Raw genomic sequence first — 23,924 nt, forward strand, 5'->3', positions numbered from 1 at the left:
TTGTTTGTGCAATCCTTGGCATGGATTTCCTTGGACATGTCCCGGCTCATGTTCGCGCTCCTCCCATCAAACATATACTTGAACAGCGTGGACAAGCTTCCACCTTCCTTAATCTGGACTCCATACCAGATCTTGTCTCCAGCACATCTAGTCGAGTGGCACAAATCCTCGAGGCGCCTCATCATGTGGCATCTCGTCCCGCCAATCACCACCAAGAGCTGGGCGTTCTTTGGGGCACAATCGTCACGGTCTCTGCTGCAGAGCTCTTGGGTGAGGAGGCTGTGAAGCTCTTGAGCTCTAGCACAGTGGAGGAAGTCCGGTGCCAGTAGCTTGGATGCCGATCGTGGCCAAAAGTCATGAAAATCACTGTGGGAAGTGATAACTAACCCATCAATCTTGTATACTACCTTGCTGCTCGGACTTTTCTTGGGGACCATGGGAGGCTCCTCCTGGAGCTCACGCCTTCTCTTTGGAGCACTAATCTTGGTATCAACTTGTCCTTCCTTGTTTCGCTGCCTCTTCTTTCCCTTCTTCATCGCCGCCACAGCGCTAGCCTTCTTGTCCACGCTCTCGATCACTGCTATTAAACCCTGATTGTGTGAATCCTAAAGGGCCCTTTTATATGGTAACATAAAATGCAATCAAATCAAAATCTAGTACGGACCGCGAATATTTTATTGATCGTTTATAAGACATGGGTTCCGTTTAATATAAAGAATCAAATGAGTCCTAGTTCTTCCACTTCCCGACCTCGATCTTTCCGTTCCAAGCTTGACCGCGCCCACTCCAGCGATTGCGAGGTGAGGAGATTCCTTGCGTCGCTCAAGGAATGCTCGCGATCCCGGGATCTGGATTGGGGTAAGCAAATCCACGCCGAGGCGGAGTGCTGCGGCCTCGATTCCAATGCGTTCGTGGCGAGCAGCCTGGTGAATCTCTATGGCAAGTGCGGCTGCATGGACGAGGCGCGCAGGGCTTTCGACCGGATGAATTGCCCCGACCTCGTCGCGTGGAATTCTCTCATTCTGGGCTATGCCGTGAATGGGCATGGCGGGGTTGCGCTCCAGCTCTTCCTGGACATGGAATCGCGGGGCTTGAAAGGGAATTCTGTCACGTTTATTGGATTGCTCAAGGCCTGCGCGAGCCTCGCAGAGAAGGAGAATGGGAAGGTTTTAGAAGATCTAGAGCTCGTCGTGAAGTTTTCTTCTCTTGAGAGAGGAATGGCTCTTCACTCCCTTGCCACTGCAAGGGGAATCGACACAAACGCTTTGGTAGCTAGCAGCCTGGTGGAAATGTATGCTCGGTGTGGAAGCGTGGTGGATGCGTGGAAGGTTTTTCATGGAGCTCCAAAGCGTGACGTAGTTCTATGGACTTCTTTGATGCAGGGTTTTGTAGAGAATGGGCAGAGCGAGGTGGTGCTTGAGCTCTTCGTGGAAATGCAACGAGAAAGCAGTGGAGCAAATGCCAGAACCTTTGTTGCGGTGTTCCAGGCCATCACTTCTTTAGCAAAGAGGGAACGAGGAGAAGAAACTATCCATGGAAGGATACTCAAGCTGGAGTCTCTGGAAAGAGGTATGGCTTTTCACGCGCAAGCCTTGCGAATTGCTAACCATCGCTTGGATATCTTTCTTCACAGCTGCTTGATCCAAATGTACGCGGCTTGTGGCAGCATGGGCGATGCTCTTGGAGTGTTTAGCACCATTTTCCAGCCAAATCAAGTCTGCTGGACGGCATTGATGCTCGGGTACGTTGAAAACAGCCAGGCCGAAACAGCGCTACATTTTTTCTTGCTAATGCAGCTCGAGGGATGTTCTCCAGACGTGTGGACGCTCGTTTGCGTGCTCAAAGCTTGTGGAAGCTCAGTAGCCATGAGGCTTGGCCGGATACTTCACGAAGAGATCACGAGCTTGGGGTTCCAGTTCCAGGGAGCCGTGATCTCTTCGTTGGTAGATTTCTACAGCAGATGTGGGAGCATGGATGAAGCGGAGCTGGTTTTCAACTCGGTCTCGAGGAAGGATGCTGTGACTTGGAGCTCACTTATCGCGGGCTACAGCCGCCAGGGAGACAACGATCAAGTGATCCAGCTCTTTGAGAAGATGTGTGACGAGGGTGTCAAGCCGGACGGTGTAACTTATGTCTCGGTGCTCACGACTTGCAGCCGGGCTGGGATGATCGAGCAAGAAATTTTTCCAGGAGATGACGTCTAGGTGTGGATTAGATCCAGGCATTGAGCACTACCACTGCATGATCGACATGCTCGGACGAGCAAAGCAGCTCGAGGAAGCTCTGGAGATGGTGGAAGCTATGCCGTTCGAAGCCACAATGGTCACTTGGACGAGTTTGCTGGCTGCTTGCTCGAAGTGGAAGAATGGGAGAGTGGAGAAGATTGCTTGTGACAACATCGTCTCTCTCCTGCGGAAGATTTCTCCATAGCTCATTACACGGGCTTTTGAAAAGAGATCGCAAAGGTAAACCCAGCTCCGTTAGTAATATTGGATCATGACCATATAGGAGTTTATATGGTGAAGCACCAACAGAACTCTACACCCTTGTGAGATAAGCATACCGAAGAGACGGCAAATAACTATCCCAACCCGAATGCTGAAAGTTCATATACTTCGCAATCATCCCTTTGAATGTTCGAACAAACCGTTCCACCAGACTGTCTGATTGTGGATGATAAGCACTCGTGAAAGTGTGGTATATCCCCAACTGAGACGTTAAAATATGAAATACCTCAGCTATAAATGCAGGATCATTATCCGAAAGAATCCGTTCTGGACAAGAATGTTGGAACACCACTCAATTGAGGAGGAAGTATCCAACAGCAGTTGCAGAGGCGCTAGCAAGAGCACCAACTTCCACCCAATGAGTCAAGTAGTCAAAAGCAATAATAATATACTCATTGCCAGTAGTCGACCATGGAAAAGGTCCTATAAGATCAAATGCCACCAACTCAAACGGACGGGAAACTACAATTGACTCCAATCGTCCTTCTGCAGCACAAAGGGGAGTATTATGAGCTTGGCACCAAACGCAACTACGCACATACCAGATAACATCACGTTGCATCTCCGGCCAATAGAAAGACCTGCGCAGCTTCTCGGTCACCCGACGATGTCCCATATGCCCACCTAGAACAGGAGAATTATGGTAGGCATGGAGAAACCACGGAATAAAGACAGAAGGCACCACCAGCCGTAAATGATCATCAGGATCTGTCCCCACAAAATAAAGAAGACCATCTTTAAGGCGATATTGAGAATGTAAATGCCGAAAAGCCAAGTCATCAGCAAGTGATGTAGGATTCTCAAATGCATCTCGAAGCCTTCGAATCCACAGCTCAATCTTTTGACCCTCGCGAACCTCATCAAGAGAAGGTAGATCTTGTTCTGTGCCTTGAGGACACTGAACGTCAAGTACAACAACCGCTGATGGCACAGAATCCTCGTCTAGAAAATCCACAGATGCTGGAATAACAGACTCATCAGAAATATGAAAAGAGAGTGGAAGAGGAAGAGGAGCTCGAGAAAGGGCATCAGCATCAGCCATAAAACTCCTTGGGCGATGAACAACATCAAAATCATATATCTGAAGCTTCAAAGCCCACCAAACAGTACAACCAACTAGGTTCTTCCGCTTCAATAATGAAGTAACGGCAGCATGGTCACCTTCAAGTAACGTCCGAGAACCATGTAGATATGTATGAAGTTTCTCGAAACCCCAAACTACCGCTAAACACTCCTTCTCTGTCGTGGAGTAGTTCACCTTTGCTAGTTGTAACGTACAACTTATATATGCAATGGGATGATGCTGACCAAGCACACTCAGGCTTTCTTGCATTAATACACCTCCAAGACCAATATCAGAAGCATCGACGCACAAAATAAAAAGTTGAGTGTAGTCAGGATATGCCAAAACCGGAGGAGTCGTTAAAAGCTTTTTGAGATCCACAAACGCCCGCTCACAATCTAAAGACCAGATGAAAGATGATGTTGACGACTTCAGCAATGCTCGCAACGGTGCAGTGCGATCAGAAAGATGATCTATAAAACGACCGAGATACTGCACCTTGCCTAGGAAGCGCTGCACATCATTCACACACTTCGGAGTAGGGAACTTTAGAACAGCTACAAGTTTGTTAGGATCAACTTGTAAACCTTCACGAAAAATACAGTACCCAAGATAAGTTGTGTCTTTGGAGCCAAACACGCACTTCGACCGCTTCAGCTTTAAACCAACATTGCGTAGCCGATCCAACACTTTACACACATCATGAATGTGCTCCTCCCATGTCCCCTTCGAGTGAATCAAAACATCATCAATGAAGTCAGCAGTCACCTCTGGCATATCACAAAGAACCTCGTCCATCATCCGCTGGAAAGTCGCTGGAGCATTATTCAAACCAAACAGCATCACCAAGAACTCGTACAAACCAAACGGTGTACGAAAAGCAGTCTTAGGAATATCTTCTTCGGCCATCGGTATTTGCCAGTACCCAGAAGCAAGATCTAACTTGGTGAACTAACGACTTCGCCCCAGATGATCCAAGAGATCAGCAGTGTGAGGAAGAGGGTACACATCCGGGATCGTCACTTCATTTAACGGACGATAGTCGATGCAAAAACGAATACTCCCATTAGGCTTCGTCACCAGATGAGGTTCACATGCCCAAGGACTTCGCGACTTCCGAATAACACCCTTCTCCAACATCTCCTTGACGTTTGCACGTAAAATCTTGATCTCCTTGGGTGACCGACGATGAACAGGAACCTTGATTGAACGAGCATCCCCAGTTGGAATGGGATGACGTGTGGCAATCTTGGCCCCAGACGATAGGTCAAATTCAAAGATATCAGAATACTCCTTCATCAGTCGGTCAACAGCTTCAACACAAAGATCGTCAGAGGGATCGGAAAAGGGAAGAGCAGAACAAGATAGAAACACAGGAGGAAATAGTGGGGGAACAAAAGTAATGGAAGCAGAGGTAAAAGTAAAGGGACGAAAAGGTACAGAAGTGAGAGGAATGGATGAAACATAAGGAAGTATGAGACAAGGGGGAGAAGCCTCAAAGTCACACTTGGCATGATTGCGCTGCAACAAATCCATACCAAGAATGAGGTCAAAAGCTTGACTCGGCATCACCCGCAACGACTGCAGCTCAAGCTCAAGATCGTCCACACACACAATCAAGTCTGCCTCATCTCGTGCACATGCATGTGTACAGCCGTTGCCATAAAAAGAATGAAAACTGGGTCCGCCGCACAACGCAAGTGTAGATGACAACGTGTGGCAACAGGTCGAGCAATAAAAGATAAACTCAAACCTGTATCAACCAACACGGAGAGAATAATAGGAGACCTCTTGTTATAAAAACGAGCTTGGAAAGTAAATACGGGATGAACCGGTGCCGAGTGAACCCCTTGATGATACTCCCGAAAGAAAAATGAAAAGGTCACTAACTTATTCGCGCAAGGTCCCTCCATTACTCATGTGACTCCTCGTTTCCCGGATGCACCACAGTGTCCAAACCTTCCACTGCAGCAGCACCAACGGGACGTTGATGACACCAAAGTCTCCACCTAGGAAATGGAGGTCGCCAATCTGGAAAACGCCGACAACACCGATAAGTATGACTAACTTCATCACACGCCCAGTAACAAACATCACGGCCACGACCACGTCCTCGCCCTTGTCCTTGGACTCGAGTAGTAACAGCATCAACCTCTATTGGAACAAGACCATCACTCATAGGAAGTGGAGCTGAAGGACATGCAGTGAGAAGTGGAAGAAGCGACGTCTCATAACGTTGTGCCAAGCGAAGAGCATCGTCAAGGGTAGCAGAAGCAAGTGCATGCATAAGTCCAACAAGATCTTGACGAAGTGCTGGCCACAACATTCCTAACTTGATCCGCTTTGACATATTGGGCTCCGCACGAAGCAAAAGATTTCAAAAACGAACGTCAAATTGCATCACTGACTCAGATGGCCCTTGGCGAAGACGATGCAATTGTTGGATCCGAAGGCGCGTTTGAAGACGTCCAGAAGAACACTCTAATCCCCACGAGCGGCCACGCTCAATCCATTGTACCACTGCAACACCGTCCCTTGGAGACACGTGGGAAACTCACGCAAACGTCGAGCATCATCCCAAGAATGATATGTGGCAATCACTGTGAAGTGATCGAACCAATGGTATACATCATCCTCAGGATTCCCACAAAAGAACTCCGGCCGAACGCAAGGATTGGCACCAAGAGCAGGAGGAGTTGAACCACATGCCGTGAATGCCACCATCAATTGAGTTTGGTTGTTCAATTGCAAGCACATAGCATCAAGCAATTGAACCAACTACTGCTCTAGAGTCAAGGGAGGAGATTGTTGATCTGCCATGAAGATGAACGAAAAAGAAAAAGCAAAAGAAGAGAAATGACAAAAAGCTAGAAAGAAATGGTAGATCTAAACAATCCAAAAAGCTAGATCTAAAGCAAAATCCTGAAAGGGAAGAACAAAAGAAAGGAAATGGAAAAAGCTAAATCTAGACGATGCAAAAACTAGATCTAAACTAAAATCCCAAATCCAATCACTCTTCAGGGACAATCAAAGGTGCCCCTCACCTCCACCAATGTGAGTGCATGGAATATGGAAAAGGGAATATAGAAATGTGCATATCAATTAACCCAAAAACCCTAGCTTATATACAAGAGTGAGTGGTCTGGATTGAAACCAATCTGACGGCTACCAAAATCCCACTACGCTAATATTAGTATACGGCATCGTAGCCATACACCTGGCCCTCACAAAGCCTAAATTTTTATAAAAGTTTTTGTTGCAAAATGCTTTTTCTTATTTAAAATAACCATCTTTCACTAAAAGTTACATTTGAATGTTAATCTATAAAGGGGCATATTTGCAAGTAGATATATGGCAAACTTTCTTTTGGTTGATAATGATCTAACCAGATGACTGAGCAGAAAAGCAAATCACTATGCCAGGAGCTTGAAACAGCTATCTGCTCTTGTCACACCCTCCCTCAAGCCCATCAAATTCATGTGAAACTATCCTTAATAGACTTGAATGACACTTCCTCATTGGTCTTTCTCTCCAATATTTCCATCCATGGTCATCTCCATGAAGCGGAACATCTCTTTTTCAAAATCCCGCAAACCAACCTTGTTGTTTGGAACGCAATGATAGCTGCTTACATCACAAACAACGCTCTTCTCAAGGCACAGTCACTTTATGAATCAATGCCAGAATGGAATCTCATTTCTTCTACCACAATTCTTACTGCACTTGCGTGTTCTGGGGATTTGGAGAAAGCGAAGGCCGTTTTTGATTCGATGGAGGAACGCGATCTCATCGCCTGGAACACAATACTTGCTGCCTATACACACAGTGACAATATGGACGAACTCACTGCTATCCCCCAGCAGATGCCATAACTTGATATTGTCTCGTGGAACACAATTCTGTCAGCATACGCACGATCTGGGGATTCTCACACCACAGAACAAATCTTCCATCGCATGACTGAAGCTGATCTTGTCTCCAGCACCACAATGCTTAAATTTTATGCAGAGAGCCTCGAGACAGATCAAGCCCAACAAGTCTCTGATGGACTGCCACATTGCAATGACATCTCCTGGACAGTGATGATCAAAGCATATAGGGCTGCAAGGACCTTAACCCATGCTTTGATCTCTTTAACAAAGCCAACAGCAGTGATGTGGGAAGCTATGCTATGCGTATATACCAAGGCCGGGATTGCTAAAAAAAAAATTTATTCCATGCCCGCTACAACCCTCATGCCAGCATATGTTCAATAAGACCATCACTTGAAGCGTCATGATTCACGGGTATGCCATGAAGGTCGCGCGAGTGATGCTTGGCGCCTTTGCGAGTGATGCTTGGCGCCTTTGCGAGCAATGGGCTCTTGGACGAGGCAAAAGGCTTCTTCGATTCCGAGCACGGAATTTCGCATTTGTTGAAAATACAGGGGCGTTGTGAGAATCGGGCTCGCGACCTCTCGCACCCAAAACGAGAATCATACCCATTAAGGACTAACGCCCCTTAGATATTTCAGTCATCGCTCCAGGCACGGCCCAGGACAAAATCAATCTGTGGATGTCACGGTTATAGAATCGCCAGCCAATATTGGTGAAGCAATGCACCAGGAATTTAAGAAGCGAAACCAATGTCGATCGGGAGGAATAACACGCTACTTTTAATTGTTCTCCATTTTGATGTACTCTAAAACTTTTAATCACAGGAGTGATTCTTACAGTCAATGGTGGACGCTCTCCACACGGATTGGAGAGAAGTAACTGTTGCACTTGTTCCCAGAGACATGGGAGAGGATCTCTTGAATCATGTTGTTTGTTTTGTTTGTGCAATCCTTGGCATGGATTTCCTTGGACATGTCCCGGCTCATGTTCGCGCTCCTCCCATCAAACATATACTTGAACAGCGTGCACAAGCTTCCACCTTCCTTAATCTGGACTCCATACCAGATCTTGTCTCCAGCACATCTAGTCGAGTGGCACAAATCCTCGAGGCGCCTCATCATGTGGCATCTCGTCCCGCCAATCACCACCAAGAGCTGGGCGTTCTTTGGGGCACAATCGTCACGGTCTCTGCTGCAGAGCTCTTGGGTGAGGAGGCTGTGAAGCTCTTGAGCTCTAGCACAGTGGAGGAAGTCCGGTGCCAGTAGCTTGGATGCCGATCGTGGCCAAAAGTCATGAAAATCACTGTGGGAAGTGATAACTAACCCATCAATCTTGTATACTACCTTGCTGCTCGGACTTTTCTTGGGGACCATGGGAGGCTCCTCCTGGAGCTCACGCCTTCTCTTTGGAGCACTAATCTTGGTATCAACTTGTCCTTCCTTGTTTCGCTGCCTCTTCTTTCCCTTCTTCATCGCCGCCACAGCGCTAGCCTTCTTGTCCACGCTCTCGATCACTGCTATTAAACCCTGATTGTGTGAATCCTAAAGGGCCCTTTTATATGGTAACATAAAATGCAATCAAATCAAAATCTAGTACGGACCGCGAATATTTTATTGATCGTTTATAAGACATGGGTTCCGTTTAATATAAAGAATCAAATGAGTCCTAGTTCTTCCACTTCCCGACCTCGATCTTTCCGTTCCAAGCTTGACCGCGCCCACTCCAGCGATTGCGAGGTGAGGAGATTCCTTGCGTCGCTCAAGGAATGCTCGCGATCCCGGGATCTGGATTGGGGTAAGCAAATCCACGCCGAGGCGGAGTGCTGCGGCCTCGATTCCAATGCGTTCGTGGCGAGCAGCCTGGTGAATCTCTATGGCAAGTGCGGCTGCATGGACGAGGCGCGCAGGGCTTTCGACCGGATGAATTGCCCCGACCTCGTCGCGTGGAATTCTCTCATTCTGGGCTATGCCGTGAATGGGCATGGCGGGGTTGCGCTCCAGCTCTTCCTGGACATGGAATCGCGGGGCTTGAAAGGGAATTCTGTCACGTTTATTGGATTGCTCAAGGCCTGCGCGAGCCTCGCAGAGAAGGAGAATGGGAAGGTTTTAGAAGATCTAGAGCTCGTCGTGAAGTTTTCTTCTCTTGAGAGAGGAATGGCTCTTCACTCCCTTGCCACTGCAAGGGGAATCGACACAAACGCTTTGGTAGCTAGCAGCCTGGTGGAAATGTATGCTCGGTGTGGAAGCGTGGTGGATGCGTGGAAGGTTTTTCATGGAGCTCCAAAGCGTGACGTAGTTCTATGGACTTCTTTGATGCAGGGTTTTGTAGAGAATGGGCAGAGCGAGGTGGTGCTTGAGCTCTTCGTGGAAATGCAACGAGAAAGCAGTGGAGCAAATGCCAGAACCTTTGTTGCGGTGTTCCAGGCCATCACTTCTTTAGCAAAGAGGGAACGAGGAGAAGAAACTATCCATGGAAGGATACTCAAGCTGGAGTCTCTGGAAAGAGGTATGGCTTTTCACGCGCAAGCCTTGCGAATTGCTAACCATCGCTTGGATATCTTTCTTCACAGCTGCTTGATCCAAATGTACGCGGCTTGTGGCAGCATGGGCGATGCTCTTGGAGTGTTTAGCACCATTTTCCAGCCAAATCAAGTCTGCTGGACGGCATTGATGCTCGGGTACGTTGAAAACAGCCAGGCCGAAACAGCGCTACATTTTTTCTTGCTAATGCAGCTCGAGGGATGTTCTCCAGACGTGTGGACGCTCGTTTGCGTGCTCAAAGCTTGTGGAAGCTCAGTAGCCTTGAGGCTTGGCCGGATACTTCACGAAGAGATCACGAGCTTGGGGTTCCAGTTCCAGGGAGCCGTGATCTCTTCGTTGGTAGATTTCTACAGCAGATGTGGGAGCATGGACGAAGCGGAGCTGGTTTTCAACTCGGTCTCGAGGAAGGATGCTGTGAGTTGGAGCTCACTTATCGCGGGCTACAGCCGCCAGGGAGACAACGATCGAGTGATCCAGCTCTTTGAGAAGATGTGTGACGAGGGTGTCAAGCCGGACGGTGTAACTTATGTCTCGGTGCTCGCGACTTGCAGCCGGGCTGGGATGATCGAGCAAGGCAAGAAATTTTTCCAGGAGATGACGTCTAGGTGTGGATTAGATCCGGGCATTGAGCACTACCACTGCATGATCGACATGCTCGGACGAGCAAAGCAGCTCGAGGAAGCTCTGGAGATGGTGGAAGCTATGCCGTTCGAAGCCACAATGGTCACTTGGACGAGTTTGCTGGCTGCTTGCTCGAAGTGGAAGAATGGGAGAGTGGAGAAGATTGCTTGTGACAACATCGTCTCTCTCCTGCGGCAGATTTCTCCGTAGCTCATTACACGGGCTTTTCAAAAGAGATCACGTCGATCGATCACGTCAATGATAGCTTATAGTCAGCGCGATTCGATTGATTCCTTTCTTACTTTAGTGTCATCTTCAAGATGAATGGCAATCGCCTCTGCAAAGGAAGACAATTCCAAAAGCTGTGGGCAAACGGATGATCCCGACATCTCGCGTTACAAAAAATAGAAAATCTATATGCGAGAAGAACTGCTAAAATGCAATTGTGCATTATATCTTTAGCTTAATTTTTATTTGATGGCTTAGTTGAAATATTTTTCTTGAAAAATTTTATAAAATTAAAACTCTTCAAGCCTAAATTTTTATAAAAAATTTTGTTGCAAAATGCTTTTTCTTATTTAAAAACACCATCCTTCACTAAAAATTGCATATGAATGTTAAATTGCATATGCATATTTGCAAGTAGATGACTGAGCAGAAAAGCAAATTACTATGCCAGGAGCTTGAAACAGCTATCCGCTCTTGTCACACCCTCCCTCAAGCCCATCAAATTCATGCGAAACTATCCTTAATAGACTTGAATGACACTTCCTCATTGGTCTTTCTTTCCAATATTTCCATCCAGATGTTTGGACGATGCGGCAGCATCAGTCATGCTTACCAAATCTTTTGCAGAATTGTCACCAAAGACTGCTTCTCCTGGGTGATGATGTTGCAAGCATTTGCCACAAATGGTCATCTCCATGAAGCGGAACATCTCTTTTTCAAAATCCCGCAAACCAACCTCGTTGTTTGGAACGCAATGATAGCTGCTTACATCACAAACAACGCTCTTCTCAAGGCACAGTCACTTTATGAATCAATGCCAGAATGGAATCTCATTTCATCTACCACAATTCTTACTGCACTTGCTTGTTCTGGGGATTTGGAGAAAGCGAAGGTAGTTTTTGATTCGATGGAGGAACGTGATCTCATCGCCTGGAACGCAATGCTCGCTGCCTATACACACAGTGACAATATGGACGAACTCACCGCTGTCGCCCAGCAGATGCGAGAACTTGATATTGTCTCGTGGAACACAATTCTGTCAGCATACGCCCGATCTGGGGATTCTCACACCACAGAACAAATCTTCCATCGCATGACTGAAGTTGATCTTGTCTCCTGCACCACAATGCTCAAATCTTATGCGGAGAGCGGCCAAATAGGTCAAGCCCAACATGTCTTTGATGGATTGCCACACCGCGATGCCACCTCTTGGACAGTGATGATCGAAGCATATAGCGCTGTAGGAAGCTTAACCGAAGCTGTTGATCTCTTTAACAAAGCCAACAGCAAGGATATAGTGACGTGGAACGCCATGCTTTCATTATATGCCCAGTCTGGGCATCTGGAACAGTCAAAGCACTTTTTTGATTCCATGCCTCTACAAGATGCCGCTACGTGGAATACCCTCTTGGCAGCATATGCTCAACGCGGGCACTTGATATATGCTCAAGAGCTGTTCGATAAGATGCCTTGCGCAGATTCCATCACTTGGAGCGTCATGATACACGGGTATGCCATGAACGGGCAAATGGCGGAGGCAAAGAGCTTGTTTAGCACTTCTCTGATTCGATTCCAGGTCGCGCGAGTGATGCTTGGCGCCTATGCGAGCAATGGGCTCTTGGACGAGGCAAAGGGCTTCTTCGATTCCATGCCGGAGAGAGATGGAGAGACGAGCGCGGCCATGGCGGCGGCCATGGCACAGGGCGGTCGATTCAACGACGCGACGGCGTTCTTCCACGAGGCTAAGATTGAAGGATTCAAGCCCGGTGCTATTTCTTTCGCGTGTGCCATCGTGGGCTGTAGCTACAGGGGCGACTTGGAAGCTGGGATCCAGTGCTTCAATTCGATGATCGCAGATTTCGGGATCCGGCCCAACAAGCAGCACTACTGCTGTGTGATCGATTTGCTGGGTCGCGCTGGTCATCTGGAAGCCGCGGAGGAGCTCATCGCCAACATGCCCTTCGTTCCCGATCAGTCCGACTGGAAATGCCTGCTCGCGGCGTGCCGATTCCACGGCGGCGGTGGCGATGCCCGAGAGACCGCGGCTCTCTCCGCCGCTCGGGAGGATCCACACGACCCAGCGCCGTATGTATTGCTCGCCAATCCATAGTACTTTCAAAGAGATAGAAGAAGAGCGAATATACTTGTTTGGTGGCAAATATTTCTTTCAGCCCTAATAAAAGGAATAGACAGGATATTCCAAACTGTTAGCCTGGAGGCGAGAAAATAGGGAGGGTTAAACGCAAAGGGAAAGGGGGTGCTAGCATCGCCATGGATCAGGGCAGCGGCGGCGGCGAGGCGAGCGACGAGAAGCTGGCTCACTTCCAGAGCTTGACGGGCATGGAGGACATGGCCGTGTGCACGCGCATTCTAGAGCGCCATGGCTGGGATCTGGACTCGGCGGTCACGGCGGCGGTGTCGGACGATTCGCACAGCCATGCCCGGGAGTATTCTCGCCAAAATCTCCAGCCGCAGCGCCTCAGTCCCAGGTACTCGCCCTCTCTGCCCCATCGCAACAGTGGCACAGCTCCACCGCTAGGGCTCGCGCAATTGGCCACGACGAGCGGCGACGAGGACATGCTCGTGGATCACCAGCCCCGCCCGGGGCCGATTCCCCCTAGCAACGACGCCACCGCCACTAACAGCGGGAATCTGGTGTGGAAGATCGTCACGCTCCCCTTCTCGATCGTTCGTGGGGGGCTTTTCATGGTTTCCGGCGCCATGGGGCTTGGTGTTTGGGTGGCTGGATCGCTCCTTTCGTACTCTCTAGGGGCTCTTGGCATTGGCAACCAGCAAGGTGGTGGTGGTAGATTAACGGAGGCGAGAGATCGTTTCCTTCCAGTTCCTACTGCCGGAGCTGTCCAGGCAATCCAGTTCATCCGGAGCTTTGAGCAAGAGTATGGGAGCGTCCGCCCGGACTTCCAGGCTCTCAGCTTCATGGAGGCGCTGCGGCGGTCGACGGAGGGGTTTAAGTTCCTCTTCGTCTACTTGCACTCGCCGGAGCACGTCGACACGCCCGCGTTTTGCCAGGCTACGCTCTGCTCGGAGCCGGTCAGCCAGTTCTTGAGCCAGAACTTCGTCGTGTGGGGGGCGGACGTGAGGAACACCGAGGGGTTCCAGATGTTTAACAGCTTGAAGGCGTCGACGTTTCCCTTCTGCGCGGTCGTCATGGCTTCTTCCAACCAACGGATAGCTCTCTTGCAACAGGTTCTTCTCTCCTGTTTGTTTTCGCTTTTGTGGTGGATTTTTCATGGTTTTCTTTGCTTTCGTTTCCTTTCTTGCAGGTGGAAGGATTCAAATCTCCAGAGACATTGCTCTCGCTGCTGCAAAGAGTTTTGGAGGAGCAAGGTGCCGCTTTGGTGGCGATGCGTGTCGAGGACGAGGAGAGAAGGCGCAACAGGCAATTGCGCGAGGAGCAAGACGCAGCATATCAGGCCGCCTTGCTAGCAGACCAGGTGATCCTCGTTTCGCGCTCGTCCATTTCTTAAAAGCGCTGCTTTCATTCGCAGGAACGGGAGAGGAAAAGAGTGGAAGAAGCCGAGAGGGTGGCCAGGGAGGCCGCCGAGTCGGAGAGGCAAATGCGAGAGAAGGAGCTTGCGGCGCAAAGAGCTGCGCAGGTGGCCGCCGAGAAGCAAGCGGCCATGGACAAGCTCCGAAAGGAGAAGGCCCTGGCCCTGGGAGCCGAGCCGGAGAGAGGCCCACAAGTCACACAGGTTAGTCTTGCCCTCCCATAGCTTGTTTGTTTCAATCACCTTCATCTCTTCGCTTTCTTCGTAGCTTGTTTCGATCATCCCTTTGCTTCCTTCCTTCTAGCTTGTTTCAACCACCCTTTGCTTCTTTCGTGGAAATGTTTTGACATGTTGGTCCTTGGTGTTGTTGGTTTGATAGGTGCTAGTTCGGTTTCCAAATGGTGAACGCAAAGAGCGAAGGTTTAGCTGCACGTCCGCCGTGCAGTGTGTGTACGATTTCGTGGACTCTCTGGGCAGCCTTGGAGATGCTCGCTACAGTCTCGTGTCCAATTTTCCCAGAAAGGTGTACGGCGCGGACAAGCTCCACATGTCCTTGGCCGACGCAGGGCTCCACCCGCACGCCAGCCTTTTTGTCCAGGTGGACACTCCATAGCTTTTCTTGTGTGTAGGAGAGGAAGAGAGAGAGGAAGAGAGAGAGAGAGCGGGAGCTACTCTTATCATATTAATAACACTTTTGTACTTTCTGGGGATGGAGAAATGGTCAACTTGTACAAATTTTAATTAATACTACCACTGTAAAGTTGACAAAGAAGATTCCTTTAAATTCTAAATTTTAACTGATTTTTTAAAAAAAATTAAAAGAAAATTACTATAGTATTGTTTTTGGTTTTGAAGTCTTTTGCGCGGTCAAGCACGAGATTGTGCAGTGGAAGACTGGTGTTGACGTGAGAAGTTTCCAAGGGCAAAGCGTAAATCGACCGGCAAAGTTGCCACTTCGGTTGGGCTACTCTAGAGCTGTGCTACAAAGCACTTCTTGTCGCAATGCTCGATCAATGGAGAGCTTCCAGCGCGCCATCGATGCGCTCGACGCCCTTCTCACCGCGCCTGGATCTCTTTCGCCGCTCGAGTCCCATCTCCAGATCACTTCACAGCATCTCAGGGTATAAAACGCAGTTTTTCGTGAGTGCTTTCAAGCAAACCATAGAACTTTTGCTGTGTGCTAGCATTTGGATTTGGAAGAACCACTGTCCGAGCTCAGTGTCATTCATGTGGCCGGGACCAAAGGCAAAGTAGAATGGATCATAAATTCCTAGTTTTTCTTTCCAACGCTCTCGCTGTGAATTTAGGGGTCGACATGCGCTTTCGTGGAGGAGATACTGAGAGCTTCCGGGTTCCGGACGGGACTTTTCACTTCACCGCATCTACTGGACGTTAGAGAACGATTTCGTTTCGATGGGTACTGCATCGTTTTGAATTTGTTCCGACTTGTTTCTAAGTAGCGCTTATGCCAGGCAACCAGTCTCGCAGGAGCTCTTTGCCAAGTACTTTTGGTGGTGCTGGGAACGTCTACAGGTCTGGATTAAGCTACAGTTCACTTCTAAAACTGCAATTATCAGGCTCTCCCAGGAGATAGTTTCCACAGTGGAGTTTCGATAGCGCGGGTTTCAAGGTTTCTCACTGTTCTAGCATTCAAGATGTTTATCTCCGAGAAAGTATGGTTGTTGTCGGTTTCTTCTTCTTCTTCTTCTTCTGCTCTAGTCATGGGCTTATTATTTCTTGTATTTTGTAGGTGGATGTTGCAATTCTAGAAGTTGGTCTTGGTGGTCGATACGACACCACCAACGTCGTAATACCTTCGCCTTTCATTCTTGGGAAAGAACAGTGTCTAACGAATTCTTGTGTTTTTTATTCATAGGTGAAATCCCCGGTTGTCTGCGGAGTAACTTCTCTTGGTTACGATCATATGGAAGTCCTGGGTAGGCTTTTCTAACACAAAAGTTTTTGATATTTAACACACTGGTGCAGGAAGTACTCTTGGAGAAATCGCTTCCGAAAAGGCTGGAATTTTCAAGGTACTTCAAAAAGTTTGTGAAGTTTCTAAATTCCACTGTAGGCAGGTGTTCCAGCCATAACCGTGCCACAGGCGAGCGAAGCTTTAGATTCTTTGCAAAAACGAGCAAAGGAACTCAATGTAATGCCACTTTTTGTTCTTCCGATATTCTCTAATGTTGCTGGACAGATTTGCTTGGAAGTGGCAGCCCCTTTGACAGCGTATGGCCTTGGAGACTTAGAACTGGGGCTCAAAGGCGAGCATCAGCGCGTAAACGCTGCACTCGCCGTAGCTCTTTGCAAACGCTGGGCCGGGAGTTCCGGACACAACGAGCACAAACTTCTCGTAGAAAATGTCCATCGAGACTCTTCCGTTCTTTAAAGGCAAACTTACAGTTTCTGTTTTTCTAAATCGCAGGCTATCGAGCATGCTCGTCTGCCTGATTCTTACATCACTGGCCTCGTCCAAGCTCGCTGGGAAGGAAGAGCACAAGTCATCCATGACAAGCTTTGCAGCAACCTTAGCTTTTACATCGATGGAGCTCACAGCCCCGAGAGCATGGAAGTTTGCGGCAAATGGTTCTCTTCAGCGTCCAAAGCTGATGCTTCTCCGTGTGGAGATCAGTGCAAGGTTTGTGAGAAACTCTCTCATTTTGACGATCTCTCGTATAATGCGCTCTTCGCTCGCTACCGCACAGATCCTTCTTTTCAACTGCATGCCCAAGCGTGATCCACAGCTTCTCTTGCCACGCCTGAAGGAAGCCTGTGCTCGGGAGGAATCACCAATTCAGCTGGCTCTCTTTGTGCCACCATACTCGAGCAGCTTCTCGGTGAAGCACATTTGCACCGGGAGAGCTGACACTTCCTGGCAGGAGATCTTGTGGCAGCACTGGGAAGCACTGGAAGCAAGCAAAGATGATCACTGCTTCATCAACTCCAGCGAAAGCTCCAGCATCGTCCAACAGCTGAAAGACGACGAAGGCTTTTCTCGAGACACGAGTTTGATGATTGGATCCTCCAGCGCAGTATTGCCTTCGCTGCCATCATCGATACAATGGCTACAGCGTATTGCAAAAGGCTATCCTCAGCTACACTTGCAGGTACTCCAACGTTTTAGTCTAATTGTTCCTCTTTCTTTTTTCCCTTTCATTCCATAGCATGTAATCTTCCAGGTTCTTGTCACTGGCTCTTTGCACTTGGTCGGAGATGTCTTAAAACTTATCAAGTATACTTGATAAGCTATGCATACTTGTACAGGTTTGCTTAAGCAAACCAATTAGTTTGCTTAATGTAATCATGTCAATAACCACGTGATTTTTATTGGCTACCTACATTTCTCGCCATCATCCAAATGTATGGCCATAACCAAGATAGCAACGACTAGACGTTCAACCTGGATGTAGATTAAGAATTCCCAACCAGCGGAGCTGACAAGTCTGCTTCTTAGTTTCTGTGATATGACCAGCTATGGCCCATCCTATATTCTCGATTACTCTGGTCCAGATCGTGGCACCACCAAGTACTTTCAGTATGAGTTCCATGAGCAGGACTCCAAAGCTATAGATTGTTAAAAAAGCTTGTATTGTGATAAGAAAAAAACTGAGGTTCATAGGTGTTTCAACCTAATGCAATGAGAGAGTTCCTTTTGAAATTTGATTTAGAGCCTCTAATTGTCTTTTCCCAAAGTGTTCTAAGAGAAAGTTTTCCTTTGTAAAAGATGTTAAAAAGCTTGTACTATGATATGATAAAAACAGATGTTCACAAGAGTTTTGATTTTATGCAATGAGAGAGTTCCACTGGAAATTTGATTGAGAGCATCCAATCCAAAGTGTTCTAGAGAAAATTGCCTTTGTAAAAGATTCAAATTGAAGCTTTGTTCTTTTTGTCTTGAGAATGTATGTCATGACATGGGAAGTCTGGTAGAAAATTTTTTCGATGACCTGGTATTCAGTGGGATCTTGATAGATACACTTTGTCACAAGATCTTCAAAGCATTTTGATGAGGGTGCTTCAGCTTCTCAGTTGCAACAGGTTGAGAGATTAACCGGCTGTGGTTCACAGGAGTTTTGATTTTATTAGATTGCCAATTTTTACTCCAATCCATTATCCTGCAAGAATGTCTTCACCTGGACCATCCTCATCATTGCTCACACCCACAACAGCCTCTTCTTAACCCCATTTATGTGTCTGACGTGTGAGCAAACATTGATGCTTTCTTTTAGATGACATAGATATTGTATGATAAAGGTTAGTGATATGAACATTCAGGTAGGCAATAAAATCAAAACTCTTGTGAACCTTAGTTTTCTTTTTATCACAGTACAAGCTTTTTTAACAAGAGGCATCTATAGTTTTGGAGTCCTACTCATGGAACTCATACTCAAAGTATTTGGTGGTGCCACGATCACAGCATGATAATGATAAAGTAGAAAAGGTTAGCGAAGAAAATAAACAATGCTCATGATGCTGGTAGAGGATCAACTCCATCACTTATTTGAACTTTAGCAGCTAGTAAGGGATTTTAAACCTTTTGGGTTCAAGGGATAGAGGGGTTCATAGGAGTTTGATTTTATGAATGTTTGTATCGATAGCCTTTATCAATGTTAGCCTTTATCCATCAAAGTTTATTTTAATTTTTAATCTAATGATAATATGATGCTATGCTATTGGAAATTTAATTTTTTTTGGAAAAAAAACATAAAAGGAAAACATTAAAGAGGTTAGAACAATATAGATACTTGTGGCCAATTTCACAAATGAAACTTCCTTAAAGTAGCTTTTAAAGAATGTATTAGTCAAATAAGCCCTTGGACAGGCCAAGATAAAATGAGTCAATGTGGAGTTTGATAGTATATTGCAAGCATGCAAGTGAGGAATGGCAACAACTCAAACTCATGCTTACTAGCAATAATCTCTGAAAAAGGTGGTAGAATATAAGTAGGATCTGAAATAAATGTAATATGGTTCTAATAAAGAAACATGAAACACCAAATAAAAGCCCATGGTAGAGAAAGATTAAGCTAATAAGTCATCTCAAAGGTTGTCTTAAATGTGATTATAAGTATTAAAAGTTACATATCAATTAATTCTTTTAGATATTCTATTATTGTCACATTGTTGGTATTGCTAGTTCCTTATGTTAGTCCTTTTTGTTTTTTGTTGAACTGTTACGAAACTAAGTTTAAGTAGAATAGGAATTGAAAGAATAGAAAGTGTCAAATATATTTAGTCTTGTTAGTTCTCTTTTGCTTTTTCATGTATTGGCTTGGCAAAAAGCTTTGTATATGGAGTATTAATCCCTTAAAATTGTTATATGATAACTTACTATATTTTCTATCTGTAACTTTGATCTTAAAGCACCTTTAAATTGATATTTATTCATTTATTTGTGATTGTAATTTGAGGAAAAGCTTTAAGGATAATTTTTTTTATCACTACATTATTTATTTTATTAGTTTTGTTAGGAGTTTGTCATTGAGAGAAGAAAGGACGACTAAAGCAATGAAGAAAAAAGGATAGGATTTATAATTAACACTTTGAGTACACTGAAATCCCTAAGTTTATAGGGGCTTTTAATTTTATTCAAGCTAATAAAGAAACCTATTAATCTCAAATTGTATTAGACACTTAAGGTTTGATTCTTACTGTGGCTAGTAATGGTGAATATACTCTTAATAAATATAAAGAAATGATAAATATATAACATTATGGCCCCCCTTTTTTATATAGAAATTTGCAACCATCTTAGAAGTATGAACAAGATAATAAACAAATGCTCAACTATTATCTCTATGAGAATATCCAAGCCAATTAACCAAATAATAAAGTTTGTGATACTAGTACTTTGAGTCAAGAATGACAACAACCTCAAACTCATGCTTGCCAATAATAATATCTAGAGAAGGTGCTAAAGACTAGAGAGAGATGTATTGAAAAATGCTAAAAATTATTATAAATAAACTTAGTATAAGTAAGGAGAAGATATTGCTCAAGAGTTTGAATAGTATGCTTTGTTTACTTATCAGTCTAAGGATGGTAAAAAATAAATGATTTACTTTTGACATAGATAAAGGAAAGAAATTTGTCCTAAAAGGTCAAAACAAATTAATGCCTTTAATCATTAATAATATTATCTAACAATACATGAAAGCTTAAAATCTTCTTATCAACAAATTTAGTTAAATTTTCTCTATCTTGACATGGTAACAAATGTGTCATTTTAGAAAATTGATGGACTATAACAAAAACATTATTAACAAAGACACTTGAGATTGGTAATAAATCTATAAAATTAAATTTCTAATGCAATTAAGTAAGAGGAGTTGAAAAAGACCATATGGAAGATGTCAAGGCATCTTAATTTATCGATAATTATCACAAATATATACAAATTTTTATTTATATATATGCATATAGGGGCCACCAAAATTCTTGTTGAATTAGTTTAAGTGCTATGCTGTTAGAGTGTTATAGCATACTTAAATCACACACAATTTCATTATGCAATCAGATAAATATAATTGAGTATATTAATAAAGGTCTATCCCAAAATAAAAAAACTTGATAATCACTATGTTAGGCTGAAGAAACACTAAGAAAAAAACTTGCCAAGATTCATAAGCAAATGAATTAGTAGTTTAAATTACTTAAATTTATAATTTAAGGGAGTGATCAAGAGGAACAAAATATTATGTAAGGGAATTGATTTTAAATTAACAGGATTTAATGAAAGTTTGGTGTTAAAAGTCAAATACAAAGTTTGAAGATGAGGGTGTAATATAACTATATCGAGTAAAAGTATCAACTTTTCTATTTACTTTTTCTAGGTGATGTATAATTATAAATTAAAAATAGGATAATGATTGCGATTATCGAGTTTGATACTAAGGACACATACCAAGGCAATATTAAAGGTTTTTGCAATTATTATATATAGTAGTCATGTGCAGAAATGATACCAAGCTTCAAAAGGGTTTATAATTGCAATTAATTGTTTTGTTGAAGATATTATAATTGAATTGTGTAATTATACACTTTTGAAAGTGGAAACAATAAGGTGAATTTTGCTATTATGTCCCTTTGTGACAATACAATGCCCAAAATAGAATCTAAAATATTTATCTCAACAAAATATAATTTCATATTGTTTAGATGGATAAGAACTAAAATGGAAGGAAATGTAAGCTTTATAAGATAGTAAAACGTTTGGCCAATAAAAAGCCATATAAAAAAAGCATTTTTTATAGTGAGTCTCCTCATCAAATGAAAATGAATTTAGAAAAGTTTTGAATGAAGTGTTAATAAAAGTTTGCAAAACTAAGAAAATATTAAATATCATGAATAAAGTTTAGGTGTTGTTACTCAAGAATTCTTGGAAGGATCCATAATGATGACATAAAAAGAAATAATGTAATTTAAAATCTTTATTGAATCTTGATTAAAATATAAAAAAATGATCTTAGTGGAATATTAATATGAAAAGGCTTGGAAATTTAAAGTTAAGATGTGAAAACAATGAATCATCCTTAATTAAATTTAATATTTTTTATTTTTCAAAATATAGATGTTGCCTCCACTATACAACCCTAAGGGCAAATGCAAAAACAAAAACATTGCTCCAAGAAGTGGTTTGCATCACTATAAATTGTTCTCAATTTAACATTGTCATTCGGCATTGAAAAGACATTATTGATATATGGCTCCAATCTCCATTAAAAATATACTTTATTCATATGCTAGTTACTGTAAGATTTAAGTCATTAGACAAAGGAATAAAGATTTATTTATGATGTTCCAATTGACATTATTGCAATTAATTGTTACAATGAACAATAAGATTAATAATAGTTGTGAGAGATGTTAAATCTACATAAAAAAGCATAAGATCTTTGACATTTTTACAAAAGTAAAGATGGAAATATTTTTAAAGAGTTGCATTATCCCATGAAAAATTAGTGGCAAACATCTAGAAGTCTAATATATAGATGGATGTAAATTTGAGCCTTGGTGTAAAAGAGTGGTCCTATTTGCAAATGATTTTAAAATAGTTTGTTCATAATTGCCACAAATGTTGCAAGAGCATTAGTGAGTCCAAAGGGCATGACTAAATGAATGATACACTCATCTACACTAAAACTGAAGAAGAACACGTCCACTTGCTATATAATGTGCTTGATCTGCTCAAGAAAAATGAGTTTTATTTAAATCTAAATAAAAGTTTCTTCTTTCAAGATCATAGTATCTTGGGCCCTCTAGAGGGATCACAATGGATGTTCATAAGGTTGAGGCCATGAGGACGTGGTTAACTCCTCACAATCCACATGACAGTTACTCATTTTTGGGCTTTATAAGGTTTGGTTCTAGGGTTGTTAGGGATTTTTTTGTGATGTAATTTGCTTCTTTTAAGTGGAATGAAATAGAAGCTTCTATAGTGATGACAAATGCAAGTGATGCTAGAATTGGTGTTGTGCTCATGCAAGACAATCATATAATCACTTTTGAAAGCCACAAAAATTCAAGTGCTAATTCTCATTACTCAGTTTATGATAAAGAATTTCTTACCATGATTTATACTTTGCAAAAGTGGAAACACTTTCTCATAGGGGTGGATCTTGAAATGCATACCAATCATAATGCACTACAACATTACCTCTCTCAGCCAGTTATGAATAAGTAATAGGCTCACTGGGTGGCCTTCTTTGCTAATTTTTGTTTTAAGACCATTTTTATTCTTAGCAATAAGAATTTAGTGGCTGATGTGCTAAGTCAGAGGGCACATACACACACACATTAATGCTATTTTGGTGGTTTTCATTAATTTTGCAGTGTCTTTTCCATATAAGTATATGACTGATTATTATTTTAAGCTTATATATGAGAGTTTAAAACATGAGTAATGTTCAGAGACTAAAATCTCTTTGTAAGACTTATTCTCTTTCTGAGTATTTGCTTTATTTCCATGATTGTCTTTGTGTTCTTTTGTGTAAGGATACTTGGACTAAAAACAGGATATGTGACATTTCTTTATTGGTTCAGAAAGAATATTCAAAGTATAAAATTGGATATTCTCCTAGTGAAAACGCATATTCCCCATGTTACTCCAGATGAAAACTCACCAATTGAAATTAATTTTATTGAAGACTGGATCCCGATCATGGACCATGTATGGCAAGTGCTCCAGGCAGGCAGAAAGTCTTCCATGCTATCATTCCCAACACGCCCTAGAAATCGTCCAAGAAATGATCGCTGTAGAGGCTTCCCGATACAATGTAGCTCGCAGACGATTCATTGAGAAGGACGTGATCTCTTTTGAAAAAACCAGCGTAATGAGCTCTCGAGAAATCTTCCGCAGGAGAGAGAGGATGTTGTCACAAGCAATCTTCTCCCTTGAAGCAAGCAGCCAGCAAACTCGTCCAAGTGACCATTGTGGCTTCGAACGGCATAGCTTCCACCATCTCCAGAGCTTCCTCGTGCTGCTTTGGTCGTCCAGCGTGTAGTGGTAGTGCTCAATGCCCGGATCTATAGACGTCATCTCCTAGAAAAACTTCTTGCCTTGCTCGATCATCCCAGCC

At 44.1% G+C, this 23,924-nt stretch overlaps 7 protein-coding genes across 7 annotated transcripts; all 7 read left to right on the top strand.

The window, feature by feature from the left end:
• Positions 1–722: 722 nt before the first annotated feature.
• Positions 723–1,741, top strand: LOC112345329 (putative pentatricopeptide repeat-containing protein At3g23330). The gene is made up of 3 exons (XM_024671784.1): positions 723–1,328; positions 1,383–1,569; positions 1,634–1,741. Exons 1-3 carry the CDS (start codon positions 723–725, stop codon positions 1,639–1,641), a joined length of 801 nt encoding a protein of 266 aa, XP_024527552.1. The 3' UTR covers positions 1,642–1,741.
• LOC112345330 (pentatricopeptide repeat-containing protein At2g33680-like) lies at positions 1,668–2,430 on the top strand. Its single transcript, XM_024671785.1, has 2 exons — positions 1,668–2,121; positions 2,222–2,430. Exons 1-2 carry the CDS (start codon positions 1,668–1,670, stop codon positions 2,428–2,430), a joined length of 663 nt encoding a protein of 220 aa, XP_024527553.1.
• Positions 2,431–9,103: 6,673 nt separating this feature from the next.
• Positions 9,104–10,578, top strand: LOC112345331 (putative pentatricopeptide repeat-containing protein At3g23330). Its single transcript, XM_024671786.1, has 3 exons — positions 9,104–9,709; positions 9,764–9,950; positions 10,015–10,578. Exons 1-3 carry the CDS (start codon positions 9,104–9,106, stop codon positions 10,020–10,022), a joined length of 801 nt encoding a protein of 266 aa, XP_024527554.1. The 3' UTR covers positions 10,023–10,578.
• Positions 10,049–10,816, top strand: LOC112345332 (putative pentatricopeptide repeat-containing protein At1g68930). Its single transcript, XM_024671787.1, has one exon. The coding sequence runs from the start codon at positions 10,049–10,051 to the stop codon at positions 10,814–10,816; it is 768 nt and encodes a 255-aa protein (XP_024527555.1).
• Positions 10,817–11,492: 676 nt separating this feature from the next.
• On the top strand, positions 11,493–12,944 carry LOC112345333 (pentatricopeptide repeat-containing protein At4g02750-like). Its single transcript, XM_024671788.1, has one exon. It carries the CDS (start codon positions 11,493–11,495, stop codon positions 12,942–12,944), a length of 1,452 nt encoding a protein of 483 aa, XP_024527556.1.
• Positions 12,945–13,064: 120 nt separating this feature from the next.
• LOC9631813 (plant UBX domain-containing protein 10) lies at positions 13,065–15,088 on the top strand. Its single transcript, XM_024671984.1, has 4 exons — positions 13,065–14,041; positions 14,119–14,289; positions 14,344–14,547; positions 14,723–15,088. The coding sequence occupies exons 1-4, from the start codon at positions 13,106–13,108 to the stop codon at positions 14,954–14,956; spliced, it is 1,545 nt and encodes a 514-aa protein (XP_024527752.1). The 5' UTR covers positions 13,065–13,105; the 3' UTR covers positions 14,957–15,088.
• Positions 15,089–15,188: 100 nt separating this feature from the next.
• LOC9635006 (folylpolyglutamate synthase) lies at positions 15,189–17,667 on the top strand. Its single transcript, XM_024671985.1, has 13 exons — positions 15,189–15,464; positions 15,528–15,593; positions 15,651–15,760; positions 15,816–15,876; positions 15,921–16,016; positions 16,094–16,150; positions 16,220–16,280; positions 16,330–16,376; positions 16,418–16,495; positions 16,544–16,708; positions 16,772–16,984; positions 17,052–17,453; positions 17,526–17,667. Exons 1-13 carry the CDS (start codon positions 15,357–15,359, stop codon positions 17,586–17,588), a joined length of 1,527 nt encoding a protein of 508 aa, XP_024527753.1. The 5' UTR covers positions 15,189–15,356; the 3' UTR covers positions 17,589–17,667.
• Positions 17,668–23,924: the final 6,257 nt, after the last annotated feature.

Source organism: Selaginella moellendorffii, unplaced genomic scaffold (assembly GCF_000143415.4).
Source record: "Selaginella moellendorffii unplaced genomic scaffold, v1.0 SELMOscaffold_8, whole genome shotgun sequence".
Lineage (NCBI taxonomy): Eukaryota > Viridiplantae > Streptophyta > Lycopodiopsida > Selaginellales > Selaginellaceae > Selaginella > Selaginella moellendorffii.